A 25,625-nucleotide genomic window follows, 5' to 3' on the forward strand; every position below is an offset into this window, starting at 1 on the left:
GTAGAGCAGTGGGTAATACTTAAAACCTGGCCTGTTAGTGGGTCCTGATGACAGGAATTGAGAACCACTTGGCGTAAAGGAATAGGCAGGATTGCTCACCCTATCCCCCCTCTGGCCAGCTCCATCACTGCCCTCTTATTCTTTATCCTGGTACCCCTAGATATAACGAGCATTTAAAACTCTTGCAGTGAGGGTGGCCCCACTGTAGTGAGTGCTGGAGGGTCTGTGTGAGCTATCTGCAGCTGCTACTAAACATACTTGGCACCAGTAGATCTATCACACAGCTCCACAGCAGAAAATCTTTTATTACTATCAATGAATAGTCAACACTGTCCAAACTTTGTGTCTGTCTGATTTGCTGGTGCCATGAATGTTTACTAGCAGCTGGCACCTCTATCATACAGTCTTACCAACATTAAATTGAAAAAGCTTTTTTATTGCTGCCAATTCTCACTTAGCTTCCCCGTTCTATGTAATGTGAAGAAAAAAGCTAGGGAGGTATGTTTGCCTTGTTTGTACCAAGCTGGCAGATCTTGTTGTCCGTTGAAAAATAGATGTGCGCACTGTCTGTCCTACCAAAGGGTATAGGATCTCAAGGTTTGGGTGGTACATCGTATGTTATTGAACTTAAAGAAAAATGAATCCTCAGTCTAAAGCTGGCCATAGATTGGTTCCTGTTGAACCAGCCGAATTTGGATCCGTCTATGGGCAGACTGTTTGTACTGAAGTCTGCCCATGAATCAAATTCGATACAACCAGCCTGTCAGTTTTTTCTCTCTCCTGAGCTATAGCTGCCAGCAGTAATCATTGTAGTCTGCTGCTGAGGAAGGCTCCCTGCAGCAGAAAACAATCGGACTGTGGGAGGGATTCCAATATCAACACTGATTGTGTTGATGGGGGAATCAAGCAATTTTCTTTCCTTTAACCTGTAATTGAAGGAAAGAAAGTTGCATAATGTATGGCCTGCCTAAGATTTCCCTGCTCTCAGAATACACTGATCAGCACTGCAGGCTATAGCCGGCGGCAGAAATTTTTCAAAATGCTTGATGTACAGAACTAAATCAGTAGATTGACATCTGTACAACCAGCCTGCCCATACATTTGGCTGGTCCATGCTGATTTGCTTGTGCCATGCATGTTTACTAGTCCCTGCTGAACCAGACAAATTTAAATTCATGTATGTCCAGCTTAACTGTCCCTCAATCTGTCCCTTAATTGCACATTGCAAGTTATTCTGAACAGCACAAGCTGCCTATAATTCCTATGTATAGACCTGCAGCAAAAATGGCCAGAGAGGTTAGAAATACAATTTTTTAATTATCTTGACATAAGCTGTGTGAATAGGAACACATAACCAGCATATAGTGGGGGGAGGGTTCTCAAAATAGTAATATAACAAAAGTAGAGAGGCCAGACTAGGTTGATACACAGAAGTAAAAGCAGTAGAATGGGGACAATTTGTGCCAGGTTTTTATTGCTGAGCGCTATTGGGGAAATTCTTCTTCGTTTATATTGCTATCGTTTTTATTGCTATCTGGGTCCCTTTTGTCACTTATCACTGACAAAAGGGACCTAGATACCAATAAAAACCTGACAGAGGTTCCCCTTTGCTCTTCCTGCTGTCATCCTTGCCAAAGGATCTTTGGAATAAAAGAAAGTATTGCATTAGTAGATCTCAACTCAGAACATCTGTCTTTCATTAACCACTTGCTTACTGAGCACCTAAACCCCCCTCCTGCCCAGAACAATTTTCATCTTTAAGCGCTGTGACTTTTTGAATGACAATTACACGGTCATACAACACTGTACCCAAATGATTTTTATCTTTTTTTTCCCACAAATAGAGCTTTCTTTTGGTGGTATTTGATCACCTCTGTGTTTTGTTTTTTTTGTTTTTTTTTAAAAGACAGATTTAAAAGAAAAAATGCAAAACCGTTTTATATTTTGTTAATAAATTTTGCAAACAGGTAATTTTTCTCCTTAATTGATGTACGCTGATGAGGCTACACTGATGGGCACTGATAGGCTGCAATGATGGGCACAGATAGGCTGCATTGATGGGCACTGATAAGGCGGCACTGATGGGCACTAATAGGTGGCACTGATAGGTGGCACTGAAGGGCATTGATAGGTGGCACTGATGGGTGGCAGTGAAGGGCACTGATCGGCACTGGTAGGTGACACTGATGGGCATCACTGCTAGGTGGCACTGATTGGAACCACTGGTGGGCATTGATTAACACTGAAGTAATGGCTGCACTCCAAGATCCATCAAAATTCTTATTTAATAAAGAACATCCCAAGTGTTACAGACAGTACGAATAGTAGACGCATACTGTCTGTAACACTTGGGATGTTCTTTAATAAATAAGAATTTTGATGGATCTTGGAGTGCAGCCATTTCTTCAGTGTTTATCGTATGCAGAGGCGAACCGAGGAGGGCACCTGTGATATCATTAGGCTTCAAGTTTCACCTGGAGCAGCGAGTTCTTTTGTTTGGGCATTGATTGGTGGCACTCGTGGGCATTGATAGGTGGCACTGATGTACTGGTGGGCACTGATTGGTGGGCACTGATTCGTGGCACTGGCAGGCGGTACTTGTGGGCACATGTGAGGCTGCTGCGCCTCTCACTACTCGGCACCGATGTCCCTTCAACAGAGGCCGGTGATTACTTATTTCCTGTTTACATCACGTGATCAGCTTTCATTGGCTGACAGCCGATCTTGTGGTAAGGGGTCGGGATCGACCCCTTACTCTGATCTGTGATCACCCGAGTCTCATTGATGATCACAGCACGAGCTGCACGCGCCCTTCAGGGGGGCGTGGCCATCTTGCAATAAAGGATGTCTACTGACGCCCTCCCGGCAAAGCAGATCCGCGCTGTAGCCGTCATTTGGCTATATCTTGGATTTAAAGGCATTAATTATATTTATCATGACTGGGTTGCCCATGAAGCCTACTAAAGGCAGTTGTGTCAGGCGGCACACATGAAAGCACAGTGGGAAGCCGCACTGAGGTCCAATGTCTGTACCGGACATGCTGTTCTGAGTGCTTGTTCAGCCCTGTGTATGCTCAGCTCATCAATTGTTATGATGCAGGTGGCTCCTGCACCACAACCACTAATGATGCCGTGTGGCCTGGCTGCTTGCATCCTACCAACTAAGGATGCTATGCAACTGTACCACCAGCATACTGGCAATTGATGATTCCATGTGGCCCTGCCACCAGAGCCCTAGCAACCAACAACCTAGTATTCGCAGAAAGATCAGAACTTCAATTTTAATATGGCGGAGCAGGCAGTCGGCAGGCGGAGCTTTTTTTTTCTTTTACCAGGTCCGGCGGTGCAGCGGGCGTTGTTTTTTTTTGCAGTGGGTGCAGCGGGCGTTGTTTTTTTTTTTTTTTGTTTTTTTTTTGGAGGTAACAAAACAAAGCCTACTGGGCATACCCAGGCTTGTAAAACAGAGAGCTAAGTAATAAGTAGAGAAGAAAAGTTTCCCCACAGGGTTCAGTTCAAAGCGAGAACAGGTACTCAGAAGCAAAGCAGTAACTAGAAAGGAGAAGTGCTCCCCCAACAGAGTATACAGGGGACTTTAAGGGAAACTGTATAGAATAATAGCTATATGTATATAATAAAGTAGTTGAGAATTTATTGAAAAGTATTTTTTTTTTTAAGTATAACAGTAAGTATAACCTATAACAAAGCATAACACAGCATTAGAATCAAACAGTCAGAGACATGGAATGAGCATCGTGGGAGATAAGTTTGAGAAATTAAGAACTTACCGATCCACCGATCTTACTGAGGTCTGCACTTAAAAACTGCCAGTAAGTTAGCAGAGATATAAATATACACGTATGTGTGTGCGCACATACAGAGATTACTTATGCATGGATTCGGAACACAGGTATCTCGGAGAGGTTCCCAAGGAGAGAAGCAAAGCAGTGCACATTATTGAGGCATTGCTGATGATACAACAGTATCTCTGGACTCCAGATATCCCACACCTTGGAGAATTTATTATGGCATCATCCTCTAGATTTGTATGTGAATTTATATAATGGGATCGTTTTGTTTACAACAAACTTCCAATAATCTGAAGTATTTAAAAAAAAAAATTATTATTAATACTGGAATTGTCAAAAACCGGGTGTGTGTTTTTATTTCTTTTGACACTTTTTTGGGTGAATTAGTAGAGGTAACCCACACTCATTCACATTGGGGGGACGAGATCTGGGGGGGGGGGGGGTCACGAACACCAGCCAGGGTTGTGGGGAAGAGGTCCTTGTCCCAATCAACATGGGGACAAGGTGCTTTGGGGTGGGGGGGCAGAGCCGATGTTGAGGGCATGTGGCCTGGTATGGTTCAGGAGGGGGGCGCTTGCTTTCCAGTGGCTTGCTTTCCAGTGGATTGTATGCCCCTCTCAGGTCAAGCTTTGGGAAAACCGTTGCTCCCTTGAGGCAGTCAAATAACTCCGTAATCAATGGAATCGGGTAGGCATTCTTAATCGTGATAAGATTGAGACCCCTATAATCTATACAAGGTCTCAGTTCACCGCTCTTCTGTTTCACAAAGAAGAAACCAGCACCAGCGGGAGACGAGGACTTGTGGATGAAACCTCGAGAAAGTGCTTCAGCAACATACTCCTCAATGGCCTTATCCTCCAAGACTGACAAAGGGTAAACCTGGTCACGAGGAGGTATGGCACCAGGTTGAAGGTCAATTGCGCAATCATAAGGCCGGTGTGGAGGCAAACTACCAGCTTGACCTTTATCAAAGACATCGCCAAAATCACGGTACTCCTCCAGCAAGGAGGGGAGTGAAGCGGTGCACAGGACCTTGGATACCTTCAGGAAGCATGTCTCACTGCATTGTGGTGACCAGGATAGAACCTCAGCACGGAGCCAATCAAAAGAGGGGTTGTGCCTCTGTAACCAAGGATAACCAATAACCAGCGGAAATATGGGTGAGGAAATAACTTGGAATTGGATTATCTCATGGTGAAGAGCCCCTACAGCCATGGACAATGGAACCATCTCATGAGTCACATGGGCAGGCTGTAAAGGTCTCCCATCAAGAGCCTCAATGGCAAGTGGAGTGTCACGCAGCTGCAGCGGAATCTAGTGCTGCGAAACAAATGCAGCATCAATGAACAGGCCTGCAGCCCCAGAGTCGATTAGAGCCTGTATCTCGATGGACAACTCAGCCCAAGAAAGGGTGACTAAAAACCAGAGGCTTATCCTTCAGGATAACTGGGGACGAAACAATGCCACCTAAGGTCTGTCCATGACAGGACCTCAAGGTTCGGGTGTTCCCTGGACGGGTAGGACAAGACTTCAAAAGGTGACCTGCCTGGCCACCATAAAGGCACAATCTCTCCCTCCTCCTAAAGGCTCTCTCATCCACAGAGAGACGCGTGAAGCCCAGGTGCATGGGTTCATCTTCACTGACCAACTCTGTACCAGGAGGCATGGTAGGTGAGGGAGGCATGGGTGGGATTGCAAAGCTCGGAGGAAAACGTACAGGAGGCTTCCGCAAGTGCTCCTTAAAGTGGTTGTATACCCACATTTTTAACTTTTACCTACAGGAAAGCCTATAATAAGGCTTACCTGTAGGTAAAAAAAATATCTCCTAAACCTGTACGGTTTAGGAGATATTCCCCTCGGTATGCGCCGCTGACTGCAGCGGCGCATGCGCACAAGGGGTTTCTCGCCGTCAAAATCCGGCAGCGGGAGTGACGATATCGCGGCTCCGGCCACTCACAGCGCTGGAGCCGCGATACCCGGAAGAAACGCCGAGGGAGCATGTCAGCTCCCTCGGCGTGGATCAGGCCAGATGTCGGGGCCTCGTTCTAAGGTAAGTATTTCATAATGAGCTAGTATGCGGTGCATACTAGCTCATTATGCCTTTTGCTTTGCAGGTTTAAAAAAAAAAAAAAGTGCGGGTTTACTACCGCTTTAAGAGAAAGTCTTTCTCTGAGTCTGGAGTCAAAGAGGATGGCAAACGAGATCAAGCTCTCCAGCTCAGTGGGTATATCTCGGGCTGCTATCTCATCCTTGATGGAATTCGAGAGACCATGAGAAAAAGCCACGAGGGCCTCATTGTTCCAAGCAACCTCTGCTGCCAGAGTACGGAATTCAATGGCGTAGACAGCAACAGTTTTCGTACTCTGTTTGATGGACATGAGGCACTTGGCAGCAGAAGCGGAGCGTGCGGGAACATCAAAAAACCCTTTTAAAGGAGGCCACAAACTGAGAGTAACTCAAGACAACAGGTTTTTGCATCTCCCATAGAGGGTTAGCCCAGGCCAAGGCTCTCTCAGAAAGCAAAGATATCACCAAACCTACTTTGCTTCTGTCCGTGAGAAACGCCTGGGGCAGCATTTCAAAGTATATCTCAACCTGATTGAGAAACCCTCTGCATTGAACTGGATTGCCACCAAATCGCTGGGGAAGCGGAGCAGAACCAGACATACCTCTTATAGAGGTAATACTCGAGGCAGGTGCCTGCACAGAGACTGGCGCAGCAGCAGGGATGGCCTGCGACTCAGGTTGTACCGGAGCAGCCACCGTGGGGGATTCCAGGTGAGCCGTGCGATTCAGGAGCGTTTGTAACGCCAAGGCAAACTGATCCATGCGGTGATCTTGCTCATTCAATCTGGAGAAAATATTACCAACAAGTGAATTGACTGTATCTTCTGAATTCATGGGCTTTGCGTACTGTCAGGAACCATGAAACAGACTGAGACAGAAGTACAACCAAATCACACTTGTTTATTAATAAAAATAAAAAGGTAAATAGAAAAAAGCGTAGTCAAGCATAGCCAGAGTCCTGTAGCCAGATTGGGTAGTCAGCCAATCCAAAGTTCATTAACCAGATCGGGTAATCAGCCAGTCCAGAAGTCAGGGATCCAAGGAGAGCAACCGCAAGCAGGATAAGAAGCCAGGAGGGATGTCAGCAAGCCAGTCTTGAAACAAACAGCAGGAGATGGTTCCCTGTGATGTTACCAACGCAAAGGCAAATGGAAAAGTGAGCAGGAAGGCTTTAAATAGGCAGGTCAGACGAGCATCATCGGGAACAGCTGGTAACTGTGGAAAGAGAAGAGAGCTGGCAATTAGCCGACAGCTGAGCGGCCAGCCCAGAGGAGGAAGGGCTAAGCAAGCCCTGACAGCCTAGCAACAAGTGACACTGATCTCTGTTCCATGTGATTGGAGCAGAGATCAATGTTCACTAACACAGTCCAGCCCCCCACAATTAGTAACACGCCCCTAGGACACACTTAACCGATGTGTCGGCCATAATGTCGCAGTCACAATAAAAATCGCTGATCACCGCCATTACTAGTAAAAAAAAATTCCATAAAACTATCCCCTATTTTGTAAACGCTATACATTTTGCGCAAACCAATTAATAATCGCTTATTGCGATTTCTTTTACCAAAAATATGTAGAAGAATACGTATCGGCCTAAACTGAGGAAAAAAAATGTTTTTTTATATATTTTTGGGGGATATTTATTATAGCAAAAAGTAAAAAATAATGCGTTTTTTTTCAAAATTGTCGCTCTCTTTTTGTTTATGGCACAAAAAATAAAAACCGCAGAGGTAATCAAATACCACCAAAAGAAAGCTCTATTTGTGGGAAAAAAAGGGCGTCAATTTTGTTTGGGAGCCACGTCGCACGACCACACAGTTGTCAGTTAAAGCGACGCAGTGCCGAATCGCAAAAAGTGGTCTGGTCTTAATCCAGGAAAATGGTCCAGTCTGAAAGTGGTTAAAGTAAATATAATCTGCTAAATACCTTTTTTCCATCAGCAGTTAAAGCAGTCTTGTGACTTCAACAGTATCTGGTTAAAGCTTGTAGGAAGAGTTTTCATTCTGCTCTGACTGTCCTATTAGGCTGCCGGCCCCCTGACGCTCTGTCTGGACAGTGCTGATTGGCCCTGTGCTGATCACATGCACTCTCCCAAGAAAAAAAAAAAGGAAAAAAAAAACTCTAGCAATACACTCCAAACTGAGCATGTGCAGCTTTTCCCCTAGCCTCTGTTCTATCAGGGGATGATTAGGGGACTGTGGAAGAAGGGAAGGATCAGAGAATACAGGATCAAACAGCCTTTTTACACAATGCAGGTGATTGACCACTTAGGTGCTACAGTGAGTATTACAAGCATGCTTTACTGTATATACAGACTGATTTTATTGTTTTTGTTTAGTAACACTTTCAATGTTAACTCCAGTTTTATTGAGAGAAATAAAAAAGCATTCCAGCTGCTGAACTTCACTGTTGGCCCTGTAAGAAAAAAATGTACTACTGCATTTCTTTATCGTGTTTCTTTATCGCGTTTATTTTTAAATTGCCAAGGTTTGTGAACCTTGTTGGTGTACTCTAAGTGCAATCACAGCTTGAATTAGGCCATAAGATTTAACATGTACAATTTTTACTGTTAAATGTCTCTGCCATCATACTGTGCATTCCAATAACAATTATTATTCCCTTTTCATTCAGAATATGTATGGGGGCAACAGAAAATTGTAAGTATATATTTATATATGGTTATGTTATACTACCTATAATTATCTTCTGATCATTAATATTATCTGGTTACTGGTTACTCTTAACCGTACACCAGCTGTATGACAACCCACATACTGTAGCTGTGTTTTTTCTTTCAGGTCTTGTCTGCCTCCACAGCCTCTGTGCAGATATGGTAATAAAAACTTAAAGCAGAACTTTAGTATTTTTTTTCATCTTTCCATCTATTAAATCTTCTGCCCTTGTTGTTTTAACTTTGGATAGTAAAACATTTTTTTTTTCAGCCAGTAATTACCTTATACAGCCCACTTCCTGTTTCTTGTTTGGCAAAAAGCCTAGGCTTATGGCATCATGCACAGCTCTCTCTCTCACTCTAGTGAGAATTTGCCAGGAAGGGAGGGGGTAAGTCATAAGAGGGCCAATGAGAGCTTCAGGGCTGCAGAGCTGGAGGTGTGCCTCTATGTAAATCCAGGAAGTGAACAGGCAGCAACTTCAGCTGCCCACAGTTAAAATGGTTGCAGCCATACTTGGAGTGGAGGGAGATTTCTGCAGCATATTCGGCCAGAATCACAGTATATATAAAATGTGTATCAGCACAAGGCCTGTACAAAGACATAGTGAGCCCTTTAACAGGGTCCTTATGTCCAGGGATCAGGAAAGACTGTACGATCATGTGACCACTGTGATTGGCTGTCACATGATCCTCCATGGACTCCTGATCATTACTAGAGACCATGGGCTGTCTATGACAGCTCAGTCACAAGATTGGGGTGTGCAAAGCTCCCAACTGTCCCTGATTTGGAACAACATCCCTCTGTCCCTCTTTCCTCCTCATTTGTCCCTCATTTTGGTCTGATCTATATAATTGTATAAAAAATTCACTTTTTATCTTTCAAAAAGTGTTTCATCGTGCTAAACCTTTCACCCAAGTTCTAAATTTCTGCTTTTGTAAATTTCAAAAGCCAGTATAAGGGGAAAGTAGTGGTTAGAAAAAAAAGCACTTCTATTTATTTTATTTTTTTGTATAATTCTTCTTTAAGAGGCATGGCAGGGGGTGTGTCCTATGCCTACATACTTTTGCTAATAGGTGTCCCTCATTTCCATCTCAAACAGTTGGGAGGTATGGGGTTGTGAGCCCAGTCTATTTTGTGCTGCATATATGCATTATGTGGGCAGGAAGTGGTGCCTCCAACCTGTAATGCCGCGTACATGCGACCAGACTTTCCGGCAGACTAGGTCAGATGGAATCAGTCCGTTGGACAATCTGATTGTGTGTGGGCTAATCCGATCGCTTTTCGTTAAAAAAATCAGACGGACCTAGAAATAGAACATGTTTCAAATCTGTCTTACGGACTCAATTCCTATTGGGAAAACCGTTCGTCTGTGTGCTAGTCGAATACGATGCAAGGAAGCTATTGGCTACTGGCTATTGAACTTCCTTTTTTAGTCCCATCTTACGTCATCACGTACATTCGTGTGTGGACAATTCCGTTCATTCGGAAAGTCCGTCGGAACTCCGCCGAAAGTCCGTCAGGAAGACCGTCGGACCTTGTCTGCCGGAAAGTCCGGTCGTGTGTACGCGGCATTAGTGCTGGATACCCTGGGTGCATTGGTCAAACTGAATAATTTAGATCATAAAGTATTCAAAAAAATGATCCGTACAGGTATAGATCCACAGATACAAGCTTATTAAATTAAATACAGCTGGAGAAAATAAATCAGTTTTGCCTTTTTCTGGAAAAATGAAACTAGAATACTGATTGGTCCCTGGAGGACAGAACTTAATTTTAATTTAATATATTTTTTCAATTTTTAAAGTAAATTTGTCAGTTGAAAAAAAAAACGGGCAGCAAGGGGAATCTGCGTCACACATATGGATTAGGGTGTGCCCAGGCACATCCGACACACTTTGTGCACACGCCTATGAATACTTACCATATCAAGCATGTTTGCTGGCAGTTTTTTCAGTGGTAGCCAGGGGTTGAGGGGGGTTATGCTCAATGTGGCAGCCAAAAGAATGAAGGGTAATTTAAAGTGAACCTGTGCTTTGCTAATGGAGGATAAAGCAAGGGTTTCATTTAGTTCCACCCTTCCCAACTGCACCTACATTCAGTTTGCTCTTTATCTGTTCTATATGGGCACCAGAGAGAGGAAAACTATTTGTAAGCTATAAGCTGTCCAGGCATCCAATGCCATCAGGCCCAACATCCTCTAGCTCTTTCCTTCCCAGCCTGATTGTCCCTAACCTGCCTCTTTTATTCATTGCACTTTCATTGGTGTAATCACAGAGGCAAAGTACCACGTGTGGACAGCACCAAGGGTGGTCTACATGCAAATGCAGATAAAAAGATGGGGCTACCATCGCTCCAGGTAGGTCTGCTGAAACAAAAAGGTTTTTCCTCCAGGAAATGAAGAGCCCCAGGTGCCAGCTAACAAATCAAGGTGAGTAGAAAAGTCTGGGCAGCCGCACTCTAAATGAAATTTCTCGTGCCTTTATTAGAACATCAGGACATGTCACAGCAAAGTAATAAAGAACCAAAAACCACTGACGCATTTCACACTAAACGTAGTGCTTACTCATAGCTTGAGTAAGCGCTACGTTTAGTGTGCAAGGCGTCAGTTGTGTTTGGTTCTATATTACTTTGCTGTGACATGTACAGTGTGATCCTGATGTTCTAATAAAGGTATGAGAAATTTCATTTGGAGTGTGGATGTCCAGAATTTTCTACTCACCTTGATTTGCTACATGGAAACGCAGTTTGGCTAGGAACACCGACTTCTCCAGACTGACATTAATTCCATTTTCATTTTGCATAACTCCTCCCGGGGCTGAGTGCTCTTACAAGGAATTACAGAGAAAGGGTGCTGTGATGATTTTAGAAGGCTATGTACAGCACTCCGCCATCACTTCCCACCAGCCATGACCTACCTGCATTGCATAGAGAAGCGCAAAGACCTAATGATGTCTAAAATAACGTATAGAATGAAAATATAATGTTTTATTCAAATATATTTTTAGCAGGTTGTTGATGGGAGGGGGACTAGGGAGGGCAGAATTTTTAGCTTTAATAATGTGACTAGAGCTGACATAAAGTCTTTGTCTTCTTTTCAGAAAATGAAGTGATAGAGGTAAGCATCTGCTTCAATCCATATACTGCTTTTCTGTGGATAGGTTTTTATATCCACATTTATTATTACCACCTACTTGCTTCTCTAGGAGAATGAGGAGGATGATTCAGACTTGTATGAAGCCCCTCCATGCGATCTGCAGAGCAGAACATCTCACTGTATGTGGACACCCCAGGACAACCAGAGTGTATATTTAGGTAAAACAAGATATGGGGAAAAAGGGGATGGTCCAGTTCCTTGGTGCCCAACCTATGGCCCAGGGGCCGCATGCAGCCCTTCAGCACTTATTGTGCTGCCCTCAGACCCCCTGTAGACTGTAGCCTGTGTTTTATCTGGTGAAGGAAAACATTCTTTAGATTGGCGTCTAGTTGGTAACTACGGTAGCTTGGATTATTTCTTTCACTGTGTTCCTATTTATTGTGCTAACCTTCTACTTTTTATACATTTTTTCTCTGATCTTTTATAATGGATCTTGCTGAAATAAATATTAAATGTGGATCAAGTCATTGCAGGGGGACTGTAGGGAGAACAAACATGAAATCATTGACTTGTATAGGGGCTGAATAACAGTGATCTTTAGCATGTCTCATGTGCCCACAGTTTCATAGTAAGGTTGAATAAAGACACCAGTCCATCCAATTCAACCTGAGTGAGTGTCTACAACTATCCCTGTACATTGCACACTCACATTTGTCCCTGCCCTCAAGGAGCCCACAATCTAAGGTCCCCATTCATATACTACGGCCAATTTTGAACAGAAACCACTTAACCTACCTGCATGTCTTTGGAGTGTGGGAGGAAACTGGAGTACCCATAGGAAACCCATGCAGGCACAGAGAGAACATGCAAACTCTGAGCAGGTAGTGTCATGGTTAGTGATGGCCGAACGGTTCGCCCGGCGGTCGTTTCGCGGCGAATTTCCGACTTTCGCCGTCCGCGGGTTCGAACGCCTTTTTCCGTCGTTCGCCCCGGCGGACTTACGTGTTTAATGTATACAAGAACTTTAACCTTTCGTGACACGTTTATCATGTGTTACAGGACAACCAATTGAGACATGACAGCTCATGGACACTTGGACATTCCCCCTAACCTATAAATACACCCGATCCGGTGGCCATTTTACATTCTTTCTTCTGTCACTGTAGGGAAAGGATCCTGTGTGGAGTAGGGACAGAGAAAACGCTAGCTATTTGGTACACAAAAGTTCTTTTCAGGACTGGTATAGGTGTTAGGTCAGCAGCCTGAGTTTCTTTTGTCAGTTTAGATAAAGGGACAGAGCGCTGTATGCTGCTATTTTAGGGACAGCTCAGCCAGATTAGTCTTTCTTCATCATCATCATCATCATCATCATTAGCTGTTACTATCAGGTCCACAAAAGAGCTGTTCCAGCTAATCGTTCCAGCCTACTCTTTTTTGCCAATTTGTATAGGGACAGGCAGGAAGCAGTGTGTCAGGCAGTGAGGATAATTTTAAAGACTTGCTGTTACTATTAGTTCCACAAAGGTTCTTTTCAGGACTGGTATCAGTGGTACGGTAATAGGCTTGTACACGTATAATATTCTTTCTTCCAAATATAGAAAGAATATTATACTTGACTGCTGCCCTTCTGCTGCAGTCTGCTAATCATTCACAACTCACTTGTTCCACAAAGCTCTTTATCAGGACTGGTAACTTGGTCTGTCTAGGGTGCTACGGTACATAGGCTTGGGTGCGGTACAGTCTGCTGTTCTGTAAGGACCGCTATCGGTCCACAATACATAGGGTTGCCGTGCACTACTGCTGACCGCTGCCCTATACTGCAGCAGTCCTTCATTGGTATAGGGACTGACGTACAGTCTGCTAATCACTAACACACAACCTGCTTGGTCCACAAAAGTTCTTATAAGGACTGGTAACTTGGTATAGGGTGCTACGGTACATAGGCCTGAGTGCGTTACAGTCTGCTGTTCTGTAAGGACCGCTATCGGTCCACAATACATAGGGTTGCCGTGCACTACTGCTGACCGCTGCCCTATACTGCAGCAGTCCTTCAGCGGTATAGGGACTGACGCACAGTCTGCTAAACACTAACACACAACCTGCTTGGTCCACAAAAGTTTTTATAAGGACTGGTAACTTGGTATAGGGTGCTACGGTACATAGGCCTGAGTGCAGTACAGTCTGCTGTTCTGTAAGGACCGCTATCGGTCCACAATACATAGGGTTGCCGTGCACTACTGCTGACCGCTGCCCTATACTGCAGCAGTCCTTCATTGGTATAGGGACTGACGTACAGTCTGCTAATCACTAACACACAACCTGCTTGGTCCACAAAAGTTCTTATAAGGACTGGTAACTTGGTATAGGGTGCTACGGTACATAGGCCTGAGTGCGTTACAGTCTGCTGTTCTGTAAGGACCGCTATCGGTCCACAATACATAGGGTTGCCGTGCACTACTGCTGACCGCTGCCCTATACTGCAGCAGTCCTTCATTGGTATAGGGACTGACGTACAGTCTGCTAATCACTAACACACAACCTGCTTGTTCCACAAAAGTTCTTATAAGGACTGGTAACTTGGTATAGGGTGCTACGGTACATAGGCCTGAGTGCGTTACAGTCTGCTGTTCTGTAAGGACCGCTATCGGTCCACAATACATAGGGTTGCCGTGCACTACTGCTGACCGCTGCCCTATACTGCAGCAGTCCTTCATTGGTATAGGGACTGACGTACAGTCTGCTAATCACTAACACACAACCTGCTTGGTCCACAAAAGTTCTTATAAGGACTGGTAACTTGGTATAGGGTGCTACGGTACATAGGCCTGAGTGCGTTACAGTCTGCTGTTCTGTAAGGACCGCTATCGGTCCACAATACATAGGGTTGCCGTGCACTACTGCTGACCGCTGCCCTATACTGCAGCAGTCCTTCAGCGGTATAGGGACTGACGCACAGTCTGCTAAACACTAACACACAACCTGCTTGGTCCACAAAAGTTTTTATAAGGACTGGTAACTTGGTATAGGGTGCTACGGTACATAGGCCTGAGTGCGTTACAGTCTGCTGTTCTGTAAGGACCGCTATCGGTCCACAATACATAGGGTTGCCGTGCACTACTGCTGACCGCTGCCCTATACTGCAGCAGTCCTTCATTGGTATAGGGACTGACGTACAGTCTGCTAATCACTAACACACAACCTGCTTGGTCCACAAAAGTTCTTATAAGGACTGGTAACTTGGTATAGGGTGCTACGGTACATAGGCCTGAGTGCGTTACAGTCTGCTGTTCTGTAAGGACCGCTATCGGTCCACAATACATAGGGTTGCCGTGCACTACTGCTGACCGCTGCCCTATACTGCAGCAGTCCTTCAGCGGTATAGGGACTGACGCACAGTCTGCTAAACACTAACACACAACCTGCTTGGTCCACAAAAGTTCTTATAAGGACTGGTAACTTGGTATAGGGTGCTACGGTACATAGGCCTGAGTGCAGTACAGTCTGCTGTTCTGTAAGGACCGCTATCGGTCCACAATACATAGGGTTGCCGTGCACTACTGCTGACCGCTGCCCTATACTGCAGCAGTCCTTCATTGGTATAGGGACTGACGTACAGTCTGCTAATCACTAACACACAACCTGCTTGGTCCACAAAAGTTCTTATAAGGACTGGTAACTTGGTATAGGGTGCTACGGTACATAGGCCTGAGTGCGTTACAGTCTGCTGTTCTGTAAGGACCGCTATCGGTCCACAATACATAGGGTTGCCGTGCACTACTGCTGACCGCTGCCCTATACTGCAGCAGTCCTTCATTGGTATAGGGACTGACGTACAGTCTGCTAATCACTAACACACAACCTGCTTGTTCCACAAAAGTTCTTATAAGGACTGGTAACTTGGTATAGGGTGCTACGGTACATAGGCCTGAGTGCGTTACAGTCTGCTGTTCTGTAAGGACCGCTATCGGTCCACAATACATAGGGTTGCCGTGCACTACTGCTGACCGCTGCCCTATACTGCAGCAGTCCTTCATTGGTATAGGGACTGACGTACAGTCTGCTAATCACTAACACACAACCTGCTTGGTCCACAAAAGTTCTTATAAGGACTGGTAACTTGGTATAGGGTGCTACGGTACATAGGCCTGAGTGCGTTACAGTCTGCTGTTCTGTAAGGACCGCTATCGGTCCACAATACATAGGGTTGCCGTGCACTACTGCTGACCGCTGCCCTATACTGCAGCAGTCCTTCAGCGGTATAGGGACTGACGCACAGTCTGCTAAACACTAACACACAACCTGCTTGGTCCACAAAAGTTTTTATAAGGACTGGTAACTTGGTATAGGGTGCTACGGTACATAGGCCTGAGTGCAGTACAGTCTGCTGTTCTGTAAGGACCGCTATCGGTCCACAATACATAGGGTTGCCGTGCACTACTGCTGACCGCTGCCCTATACTGCAGCAGTCCTTCATTGGTATAGGGACTGACGTACAGTCTGCTAATCACTAACACACAACCTGCTTGTTCCACAAAAGTTCTTATAAGGACTGGTAACTTGGTATAGGGTGCTACGGTACATAGGCTTGAGTGCGGTACAGTCTGCTGTTCTGTAAGGACCGCTATCGGTCCACAATAGATAGGGTTGACGTGCACCACTGCTGACCGCTGCCCTATACTGCAGCAGTCCTTCAGCGGTATAGGGACTGACGTACAGTCTGCTAAACACTAATACACAACCTGCTTGGTCCACAAAAGTTCTTATAAGGACTGGTAACTTGGTATAGGGTGCTACGGTACATAGGCTTGAGTGCGGTACAGTCTGCTGTTCTGTAAGGACCGCTATCGGTCCACAATAGATAGGGTTGACGTGCACCACTGCTGACCGCTGCCCTATACTGCAGCAGTCCTTCAGCGGTATAGGGACTGACGCACAGTCTGCTAAACACTAACACACAACCTGCTTGGTCCACAAAAGTTTTTATAAGGACTGGTAACTTGGTATAGGGTGCTACGGTACATAGGCCTGAGTGCGTTACAGTCTGCTGTTCTGTAAGGACCGCTATCGGTCCACAATACATAGGGTTGCCGTGCACTACTGCTGACCGCTGCCCTATACTGCAGCAGTCCTTCATTGGTATAGGGACTGACGTACAGTCTGCTAATCACTAACACACAACCTGCTTGGTCCACAAAAGTTCTTATAAGGACTGGTAACTTGGTATAGGGTGCTACGGTACATAGGCCTGAGTGCGTTACAGTCTGCTGTTCTGTAAGGACCGCTATCGGTCCACAATACATAGGGTTGCCGTGCACTACTGCTGACCGCTGCCCTATACTGCAGCAGTCCTTCAGCGGTATAGGGACTGACGCACAGTCTGCTAAACACTAACACACAACCTGCTTGGTCCACAAAAGTTCTTATAAGGACTGGTAACTTGGTATAGGGTGCTACGGTACATAGGCTTGAGTGCGGTACAGTCTGCTGTTCTGTAAGGACCGCTATCGGTCCACAATAGATAGGGTTGACGTGCACCACTGCTGACCGCTGCCCTATACTGCAGCAGTCCTTCAGCGGTATAGGGACTGACGTACAGTCTGCTAAACACTAATACACAACCTGCTTGGTCCACAAAAGTTCTTATAAGGACTGGTAACTTGGTATAGGGTGCTACGGTACATAGGCTTGAGTGCGGTACAGTCTGCTGTTCTGTAAGGACCGCTATAGGTCCACAATAGATAGGGTTGACGTGCACCACTGCTGACCGCTCACCTATACTGCAGCAGTCCTTCAGCGGTATAGGGACTAAGAGTTTTGTCACAGGGTCATTTAAAAAATGACATGCAGAGGAAGAGGCAGGCCCTTCCGCAGGGGTGGTAGGGGTAGGGCAGGAGCAACAGGCTTGAGCCAAAGTGGGAAGTTGCAGAAGGTGCGTTCAATTACTTTAAAGGATGCACCAGACTTGGTTGAGTGGCTCGCTCAGCCTTACTCTTCTGCACCCTCCTCATCCTCTCGATCTGCACCCTCTTCTTCACTCTCTGCTATGTGCACCCCCAAAGACACTACCACCAACAACACGACCACCACCACCACCACCACATACCTTCCGCTTGAGTCACTGGAATTATTTTCCGATCCATATCAAGAGGACATTTCTGATGCGCAGCCACTCTTGGTATTGGATCAGGAAGAGGAGGTAGCAACAAGCGCTACTCAGCAGTCTGACGCCAGTACCCAGATCAGCCCAAGGAGGAGGTTGGTCCCCGGTGTTGCTGCCTACTCTACTTATAGCGGTGGGGAAGGTGACGTTGATGATGACGTGTCTAGTGATGTCACGTGGGTGCCCACAAGAGAGGAAGAGGAGGGGAGTTCAGAGGGAGATATGGACCAGCAGATAGGGAGGAGAAGCAGCAATGACTTACATTGCACAGCAGGGACAAAGCAGACTGCAAATGTATCAGGAGCGAGTCATCGACCATGTACGGTCACATCTGGCGCTCCCAGGACACCGGCACATGGCTCCGCAGTGTGGGCTTTTTTTAACGTGTCCGCTGCTGACAATAGCGTTGCCATCTGCAATCTTTGCAGTCAACGCGTTAGTCGCGGTAAGCCCAATACTCACCTAGGGACGACCGCCTTAAGAAGGCACATGAGCAGCCATCACCGAGCCCAGTGGGAGCAACGGAACACACAAAGCCACACTGCAGGCTCTCACCGTCCAGCCTCGTCTTCTACTTCTCCTTCTCCTCTCTCCTCACAATTGTCCTCCACTCCACCTTCCATCACGCCAAGCTCACATTTTTCTGCAAAAAGGCAGGCTTCCGTGGGCCTAATGTTTGAGCGTAAAAAAATGATGACGCCGGATAACCCTCTTGCCCAACGGTTGGCGGCTGGCTTGTCAGAACTCATAGCCCGCCAACTACTGCCATATAAACTGGTGGACTCGGAGGCCTTTCGCAAATTTGTGGCCATTGGAACACCACAATGGAAGGTCCCAGGAAGGAAGTATTTCTCAGAGAAGGGCATCCCAGAGCTATATGGCCATGTTCAGCGGCAAGTGAATGTATCTCTGGCACACAGTGTCGGTGCCAAGATACATCTGACCACAGACACGTGGTCTAGCAAACACGGGCAGGGAAGGTATATCAGTTTTACTGCCCACTGGGTGAACCTTCTGACGGCCGTCAAGCATGTAACCCGTGGCACCCGTGTAGATTTGGTTTTACCGCCACGGATTGCATGCAGGCCTGACTCTTCTTCTCCTCCTCCTACTCCATCCTCCTCCCTCTCCTCCTCAGCTGCCTCCTCCTTTTCCGCTGCTAGCGTCTCTTCCACTGCACCGCCCAAGCTCCCCAGAACCTATTCCACATGCCAGGTGAGACGTTGCCATGCCGTGCTGCGTCTGTTGTGCCTGGAAGCAAAGAGCCACACTGGCCCGGCACTCCTTTCAGCTTTGCGTTCACAGGCAGATGAGTGGCTAACACCGCTCAATTTGACAGTTGGTAAAGTGGTGTGTGACAACGGTGCCAATCTGCTTAGCGCATTGAAACAGGGCAAAATCACGCACGTGCCGTGCATGGCACACGTCTTAAACTTGGTCGTGCAGCGATTCCTTGTCAAATACCCTGGGGTCCAGGACATCTTGCGGCAGGCAAGGAAAATCTCGGCCCATTTCAGAAGATCTTACACGGCCATGGCTCGCCTTGCTGACATTCAGCGGCGACACCATCTGCCGGTCAGACGTCTTATTTGCGATTGCCCGACGCGATGGAACTCAACCTTCTATATGCTTGATAGGCTGCTCCAGCAGAAACGTGCAGTTAACGTCTACCTGTATGAACTCTGCGAAAGAAACGGTTCTGGGGAGCTGGGTTTTTTTTCACCGCGCCAGTGGCTGCTCATGCGCGACACATGCAGACTTCTGCGGCCATTTGAGGAGATCACCAAACTGGTCAGTCGCAGCCATGGCGCCATCAGTGACATGGTACCTTATGCCTTCTTTCTGGAGCGTGCATTGCGTCGTGTCATTGATCAGGCTGTGGAGGAGCAGGAGCGGGAAGATGAGGAAGTCGCAATGCTGGATGAATTCCCAGGGGGGGCTACTCTATCTGAGACAAGTCAACAACAGGAGTCTGATGAGGAGTCAGAGGAGGATGGTGCCGGGGCGGATGAGCAGGAGCAAGAAGAGCATGCTTTAAACCTTTCTGGGATCCCTGTTGTGCGAGGATGGGGAGAGGAGAATGAAGAGGACGACATTATCCTGGATGATGAGCAGGAGCCAGGCCACCACACCGCTTCCACTTTAGTGCAAATGGGGGCCTTCATGCTCCAGTGTTTTAATAGGGACCCCCGTATAAAAAGCATGAGGGTCAAGGACCAGTACTGGGTGGCAACGTACTTAGACCCCCGGTACAAACACAAAATGGCGGAAATGTTACCGCCGTCGCAGAGGGCTGTCAGAATGCAGCACTTCCAGGCCTTGCTTCGAGAAATGCTGCATTCTGCTTTTGCGTGCGCTGGCAGAGGAGCAATTCCCACTCCCAGAGAAGGATTTGCGGGTACCAATCCAACAGCGCCTGCAAGAAGAGGCCGGTTTGAAGATGTGTTGGTGACTTCGGATATGAGGTCATTCTTTCAGCCGACCCATCGACAGGTGTCATCCGGATCCAGCATCAGGGAACGCCTAGACCGTCAGGTGTCCGACTACATTGGGTTAACGGCCGATGTGGACGCTCTGAGGAGTGATGAACCCCTAGACTACTGGGTGGGCAGGCTTGACCTCTGGCCAGAGCTTGCCCAATTTGCAATCGAACTGTTGGCTTGCCCCTCATCCAGTGTCCTGTCCGAAAGGACGTTCAGCGCAGCAGGGGGGATTGTGACCGATAAGCGTACTCGCCTAGCTCACCACAGTGTTAACTACCTCACATTTCTAAAAATGAATGAGGCATGGATCTCGGAGGAATTCAACACATGTGATCAGTAGACCATGTATATGTCTATAAACAATTTTTGGAATCAAGCACACAGACCTTCTTAATTCATTTGGCTCACTTCCCTGACCCAAAAAAGCACACCGTACTATATGCCCCTACCCTCCTCTTTGAAGAGGTTGAGCGGTGTCATATTTCTACTGGGGCTGCTTATTATGAGGGGTTCCCACCATCCCTGTGCTGTGCTGACTTCCTCCTGGGTGTTCTTATTATGAGGGGCTCCCACCATCCCTGTGCTGTGCTGACTTCCTCCTGGGGGTTCTTATTATGAGGGGATCACACCATCCCTGTGCTGTGCTGACTTCCTCCTGGGGCTGCTTACGGTGCTGCTGTCAGCGCTGTATGTCACGGAGCTGCTGTCAGCGCTGTATGTCACGGAGCTGCTGTCAGCGCTGTATGTCACGGAGCTGCTGTCAGCGCTGTATGTCACGGAGCTGCTGTCAGCGCTGTATGTCACGGAGCTGCTGTCAGCGCTGTATGTCACGGAGCTGCTGTCAGCGCTGTATGTCACGGAGCTGCTGTCAGCGCTGTATGTCACGGAGCTGCTGTCAGCGCTGTATGTCACGGAGCTGCTGTCAGCGCTGTATGTCACGGAGCTGCTGTCAGCGCTGTATGTCACGGTGCTGCTGTCAGCGCTGTATGTCACGGAGCTGCTGTCAGCGCTGTATGTCACGGAGCTGCTGTCAGTGCTGTATGTCACGGAGCTGCTGTCAGCGCTGTATGTCACGGAGCTGCTGTCAGCGCTGTATGTCACGGAGCTGCTGTCAGCGCTGTATGTCACGGTGCTGCTGTCAGCGCTGTATGTCACGGAGCTGCTGTCAGCGCTGTATGTCACGGAGCTGCTGTCAGCGCTGTATGTCACGGAGCTGCTGTCAGCGCTGTATGTCACGGAGCTGCTGTCAGCGCTGTATGTCACGGAGCTGCTGTCAGCGCTGTATGTCACGGTGCTGATGTCAGTGCTCTGTATTACGGTGCTGCTGTCAGTGCTCTGTATCTCCTGCACCCTCTTGTTTGCCTACCCTGGTCCCTGACCTTCCCTCTCCTCCATTGCCTTCATTAGCTCCATAGTCCTGAATTGTCAGAACAATTTCCCAAATAAAAAAAAAATGCTTGTAGTTATCGATCCCAAATTCACCTCATACATGTATTATGCTATTGTCCAGGTGGTGGGACTACGTGCTACCCCCTAATAATTACCCCGTGGCCGCAAATTCGACCTAAAGGTTTGCGAAATTCGCCTCCCATTGAAGTCAATGGAGCCCGCGGCGAACGGTCGTTTTCGCGAACGTTTGTGTCCGTTCGCGTTTCGCGTTCGCGAAACGTCCCGTCGGAAGTTCGTCCATCACTAGTCATGGTTAGGATTTGAACCAGTGACCCTTTTTACTGCTAGGTGAGAGTGCTAACCACTACACCACTGTGCCGCCCAAACAGTCTTTCTCTTGTGGCATTTCTGCAATCTCTGGCCATCTCTTGTAGCATGCATGGGTTCTTCAGTAATCTCCTGGCACCTGTCTGCAGGCTCAGACAGCTTTCTGTAGCATTACTATGACAGAATAGTATTTACAGACCTTTGGTGATGTCAGAGGTCACATTTGGGTGGGGCCCCCTATATCAAAAAGTTGACCACCACTGGTCTAGTAAGACTTGACATGGCTGCCTTGATAAAAAAAAAAACTTGTGATGGTAATATGTTATGTACTGATAAACAGTAGTGATGGTAATACGGTATCTCACAAAAGTGAGTACACCCCTCACATTTTTGTGAATATTTTATTATATCTTTTCATGTGACAACAGTGAAGAAATTACACTTTACTACAGTGTAAAGTAGTGAGTGCACAGCTTGTATAACAGTGTAAATTTGCTGTTCCCTCAAAACAACTCAACACACAGCCATTAATGTCTAAATGGCTGGCAACAAAAGTGAGTACACCTAAGTGAAAATAGCCAAATTGGGCCCAAATTCCCTCCCCGGTGTCATGTGACTCATTAGTGTTACAAGGTCTCAGATATGAATGGGGAGCAGGTGTTAAATGTGGTATTATCACTCTCATACTGGTTACTGGAAATTCAACAGGGCACCTCATGGCAAAGAACTCTCAGAGGATCTGAAATAAAGAATTGTTGCTCTACATAAAGATGGCCTAGGCTATAAGAAGATTGCCAAGACCCTGAAACTGACCTGCAGCATGGTGGCCAAGACCATACAGCGGTTTAACAGGACAGGTTCCACTCAGAACAGGACCCACCATGGTCAACCAAAGAAGTTGTGCTCAGCATCATATCCAGAGGTTGTCTTTGGGAAACAGATGTATGTGTGCTACCAGCATTGCTACAGAGGTTGAAAGGGTTGGGGGGGGGGGCGGGTCAGTCAGTCAGTGCTCAGACCATACGCCGCACACTGCATCAAATTGGTTTGCATGGCTGTCGTCCCAAAAGGAAGCCTCTTCAAAAGATAATGCACAAGAAAACCCGCAAACATTTTTTGCTGAAGACAAGCAGACTAAGGACATGGATTAATGGAACCATGTCCTGTGGTCTGATGAGACCAAGATAAACTTATTTGGTTCAGATAGTGTCGAGCGTGTGTCGCGGCTACCAGGTGAGGAGTACAAAAACAAGTGTGTCTTGCCTACAGTCAGCATGGTGGTGAGAGTGTCATGGTCTGGGACTGCATGAGTGCTGCCGGCACTGGGGAGCTACAATTCATTGAGGGAACCATGAATACCAACATGTACTGTGACATACTGAAGCAGAGCATGATCCCTTCCCTTCAGGGACTGGGCTGCAGGGCAGTATTCCAACATGATAAGGACCCCAAACACACCTCCAAGACGACCAATGCATTGCTAAAGAAGCTGAGGGTAAAGGTGATGGACTGGCCAAGCATGTCTCCAGACCTAAACCCTATTGAGAATCTGTGGGGCATCCTCAAATGGAAGGTGGAGGAGCGCAAGGTCTCTAACATCCACCAGCAAAGTCATGTCGTCATGGAGGAGTGGAAGAGCACTCCAGTGACAACCTGTGAAGCTCTGGTGAACTCCATGCCCAAGAGGGTTAAGGCAGTTCTGGAAAATAATGGTGGCCACACAAAATATTGACACTTTGGGCCCAATTTGGACATTTTCTCTTAGGGGTGTACTCACTTTTGTTGCCAGCGGTTTAGATATTAATGGCTGTGTGTTGAGTTATTTTGAGGGGACAGAAAATTTACACTGTTATACAAGCTGTACACTCACTACTTTACATTGTAGCAAAGTGTCATTTCTTCAGTGTTGTCACATGAAAAGATATAATAAAATATTTACAAAAATGTGAGGGGTGTACTCACTTTTGTGAGATACTGTATATTATGTACTGATAAACAGTAAGTAAGAAAACACTCACAATTTATGACACACACAGATAAACTTATTTTTTGTTATTTCATTTAGATAATTCTGCAGGGGGACGAACTGTACACAAGCCTCCCTTACCAGACAGAGTTCAGCAGGTAAATTATTATTTTTAGTGCAGCTACTAACCTCTGTAACTTGGGACTTATCGATTAAAAACAATGAACATTCATTAAATAACAAGCAAAGGGAGCACCAGCCTAGCACATTATCAATGGCAGTAGTACATAGCTCCCAACTGTCCCTGATTTTGAGGGACTGTCCCTGATTTGGAACAATGTCCCTCCGTCCCTCTTTCCTCCTTATGTGCCCCTCATTTTGGTCTGATCTATATAATTGTATATAAAATGCACTATTTGTCATTCAAAAGTGATTCACAGTGCTAAAGCTTTCATCCAAATTGCTGCATTTGTATATTTCTCCTTTAAGGGGGTGAGGCAGGGGTTGTGCCCTATGTCTATATATATTTGATAATAGGTGTCCCTCATTCCCATCTCAAAAAGTTTGGAGGTATGGTAGTAAATGATTATACTCATTGTTATGCCGCGTACACACGACCGGATTTTCCAGCAGACTAGGTCCGATGGAATTAGTCCGTCGGACAATCCGATCGTGTGTGGGCTAAACCAATGGTTTTTCATTTAAAAAAATCAGACGGACCTAGAAATAGAACATGTTTCAAATCTGTCTGACAGACTCAATTCCTATCGGGGAAACCGTTCGTCTTTATGCTAGTCCGATGGACCAAATACGACGCAAGGAAAGCTATTGGCTACTGGCTATTGAACTTCCTTTTTTAGTCCCGTCTTACGTCATCACATTCAAAACTAACAGACTTTCGAACGGACTTAATCCGTTCGTGTGTGGCCAAGTCTGTTCATTCGGAAAGTCAGTCGGAACACCGCTGAAAGTCCATTGGGAAGACCGTCGAACCTAGTCTGCCAGAAAGTCCGGTCTTGTGTACTCAGCATTAGGCTCATAGCATAAACCAGAAGGAAACTTTAACCATAGCCTCAGCCTGCAGCCCTGGCTAGGCACAGATGATACCCAATAGTATGTAGCAGATACTGATTTCAAGGGTATACCTTCATCCTCAGAGCTTCGAGGTGCTTAGGTCCAATAGCATTTCTAAATGCTCCCTATAACATACAGTAGGTTCACTTTAACAATCATATTAAGGGCATGCTACATACTCTACTTACTCCAGGGGAGTGTCAATTTTAATTGGCAAGGTGGTACCATGCACCATCCACCATGTGATCTCGGACCCGGGTGGTAGGTTTTTGGCGGTTGTGGCAGATATTGGTGGGTGTAAAATGGTTTTGGTGAATGTTTATATCCCGCCCCCATTCCAGATTCAGATCCTGTATGACCTTTTGGGTAAATTGGCGCCCTACATGCATCTCCCTCTCCTTATAGCCGGAGACTTTAATGCTATCCTCTCTACTGCTTTGGACTCGTCTAATGCTTCTAGAGTGGCGTCGGCCGATCTCTCTGCCTGGGCGGCGGTTGCTTCCCTGACAGAGATTTGGCGTTGGAAAAACCCTGTCACCAGAGGTTACTCACACTTATCGAAAACTCATAAATCCTCTTCGAGAATAG

The 25,625-nt window shown here is 46.5% G+C and overlaps 1 protein-coding gene across 1 annotated transcript in view; it reads left to right on the top strand.

Moving 5' to 3' along the window:
- SH2D6 (SH2 domain containing 6) overlaps window positions 1-25,625 on the top strand; it is a 72,152-nt gene that overhangs the window by 504 nt on the left and 46,023 nt on the right. The window contains exons 2-6 of the mRNA XM_077469562.1: window positions 8,504-8,529; window positions 8,671-8,705; window positions 11,643-11,659; window positions 11,748-11,856; window positions 24,063-24,121. Of these exons, the coding sequence (XP_077325688.1) occupies window positions 8,507-8,529; window positions 8,671-8,705; window positions 11,643-11,659; window positions 11,748-11,856; window positions 24,063-24,121 (243 nt within the window). The 5' untranslated portion in view covers window positions 8,504-8,506. The remainder of the gene's footprint in view (window positions 1-8,503; window positions 8,530-8,670; window positions 8,706-11,642; window positions 11,660-11,747; window positions 11,857-24,062; window positions 24,122-25,625) is intronic.

This window comes from Lithobates pipiens, unplaced genomic scaffold (assembly GCF_037356315.1).
Source record: "Lithobates pipiens isolate NorthernLeopardFrog02 unplaced genomic scaffold, aLitPip1_a1.2 Scaffold_8, whole genome shotgun sequence".
NCBI lineage: Eukaryota > Metazoa > Chordata > Amphibia > Anura > Ranidae > Lithobates > Lithobates pipiens.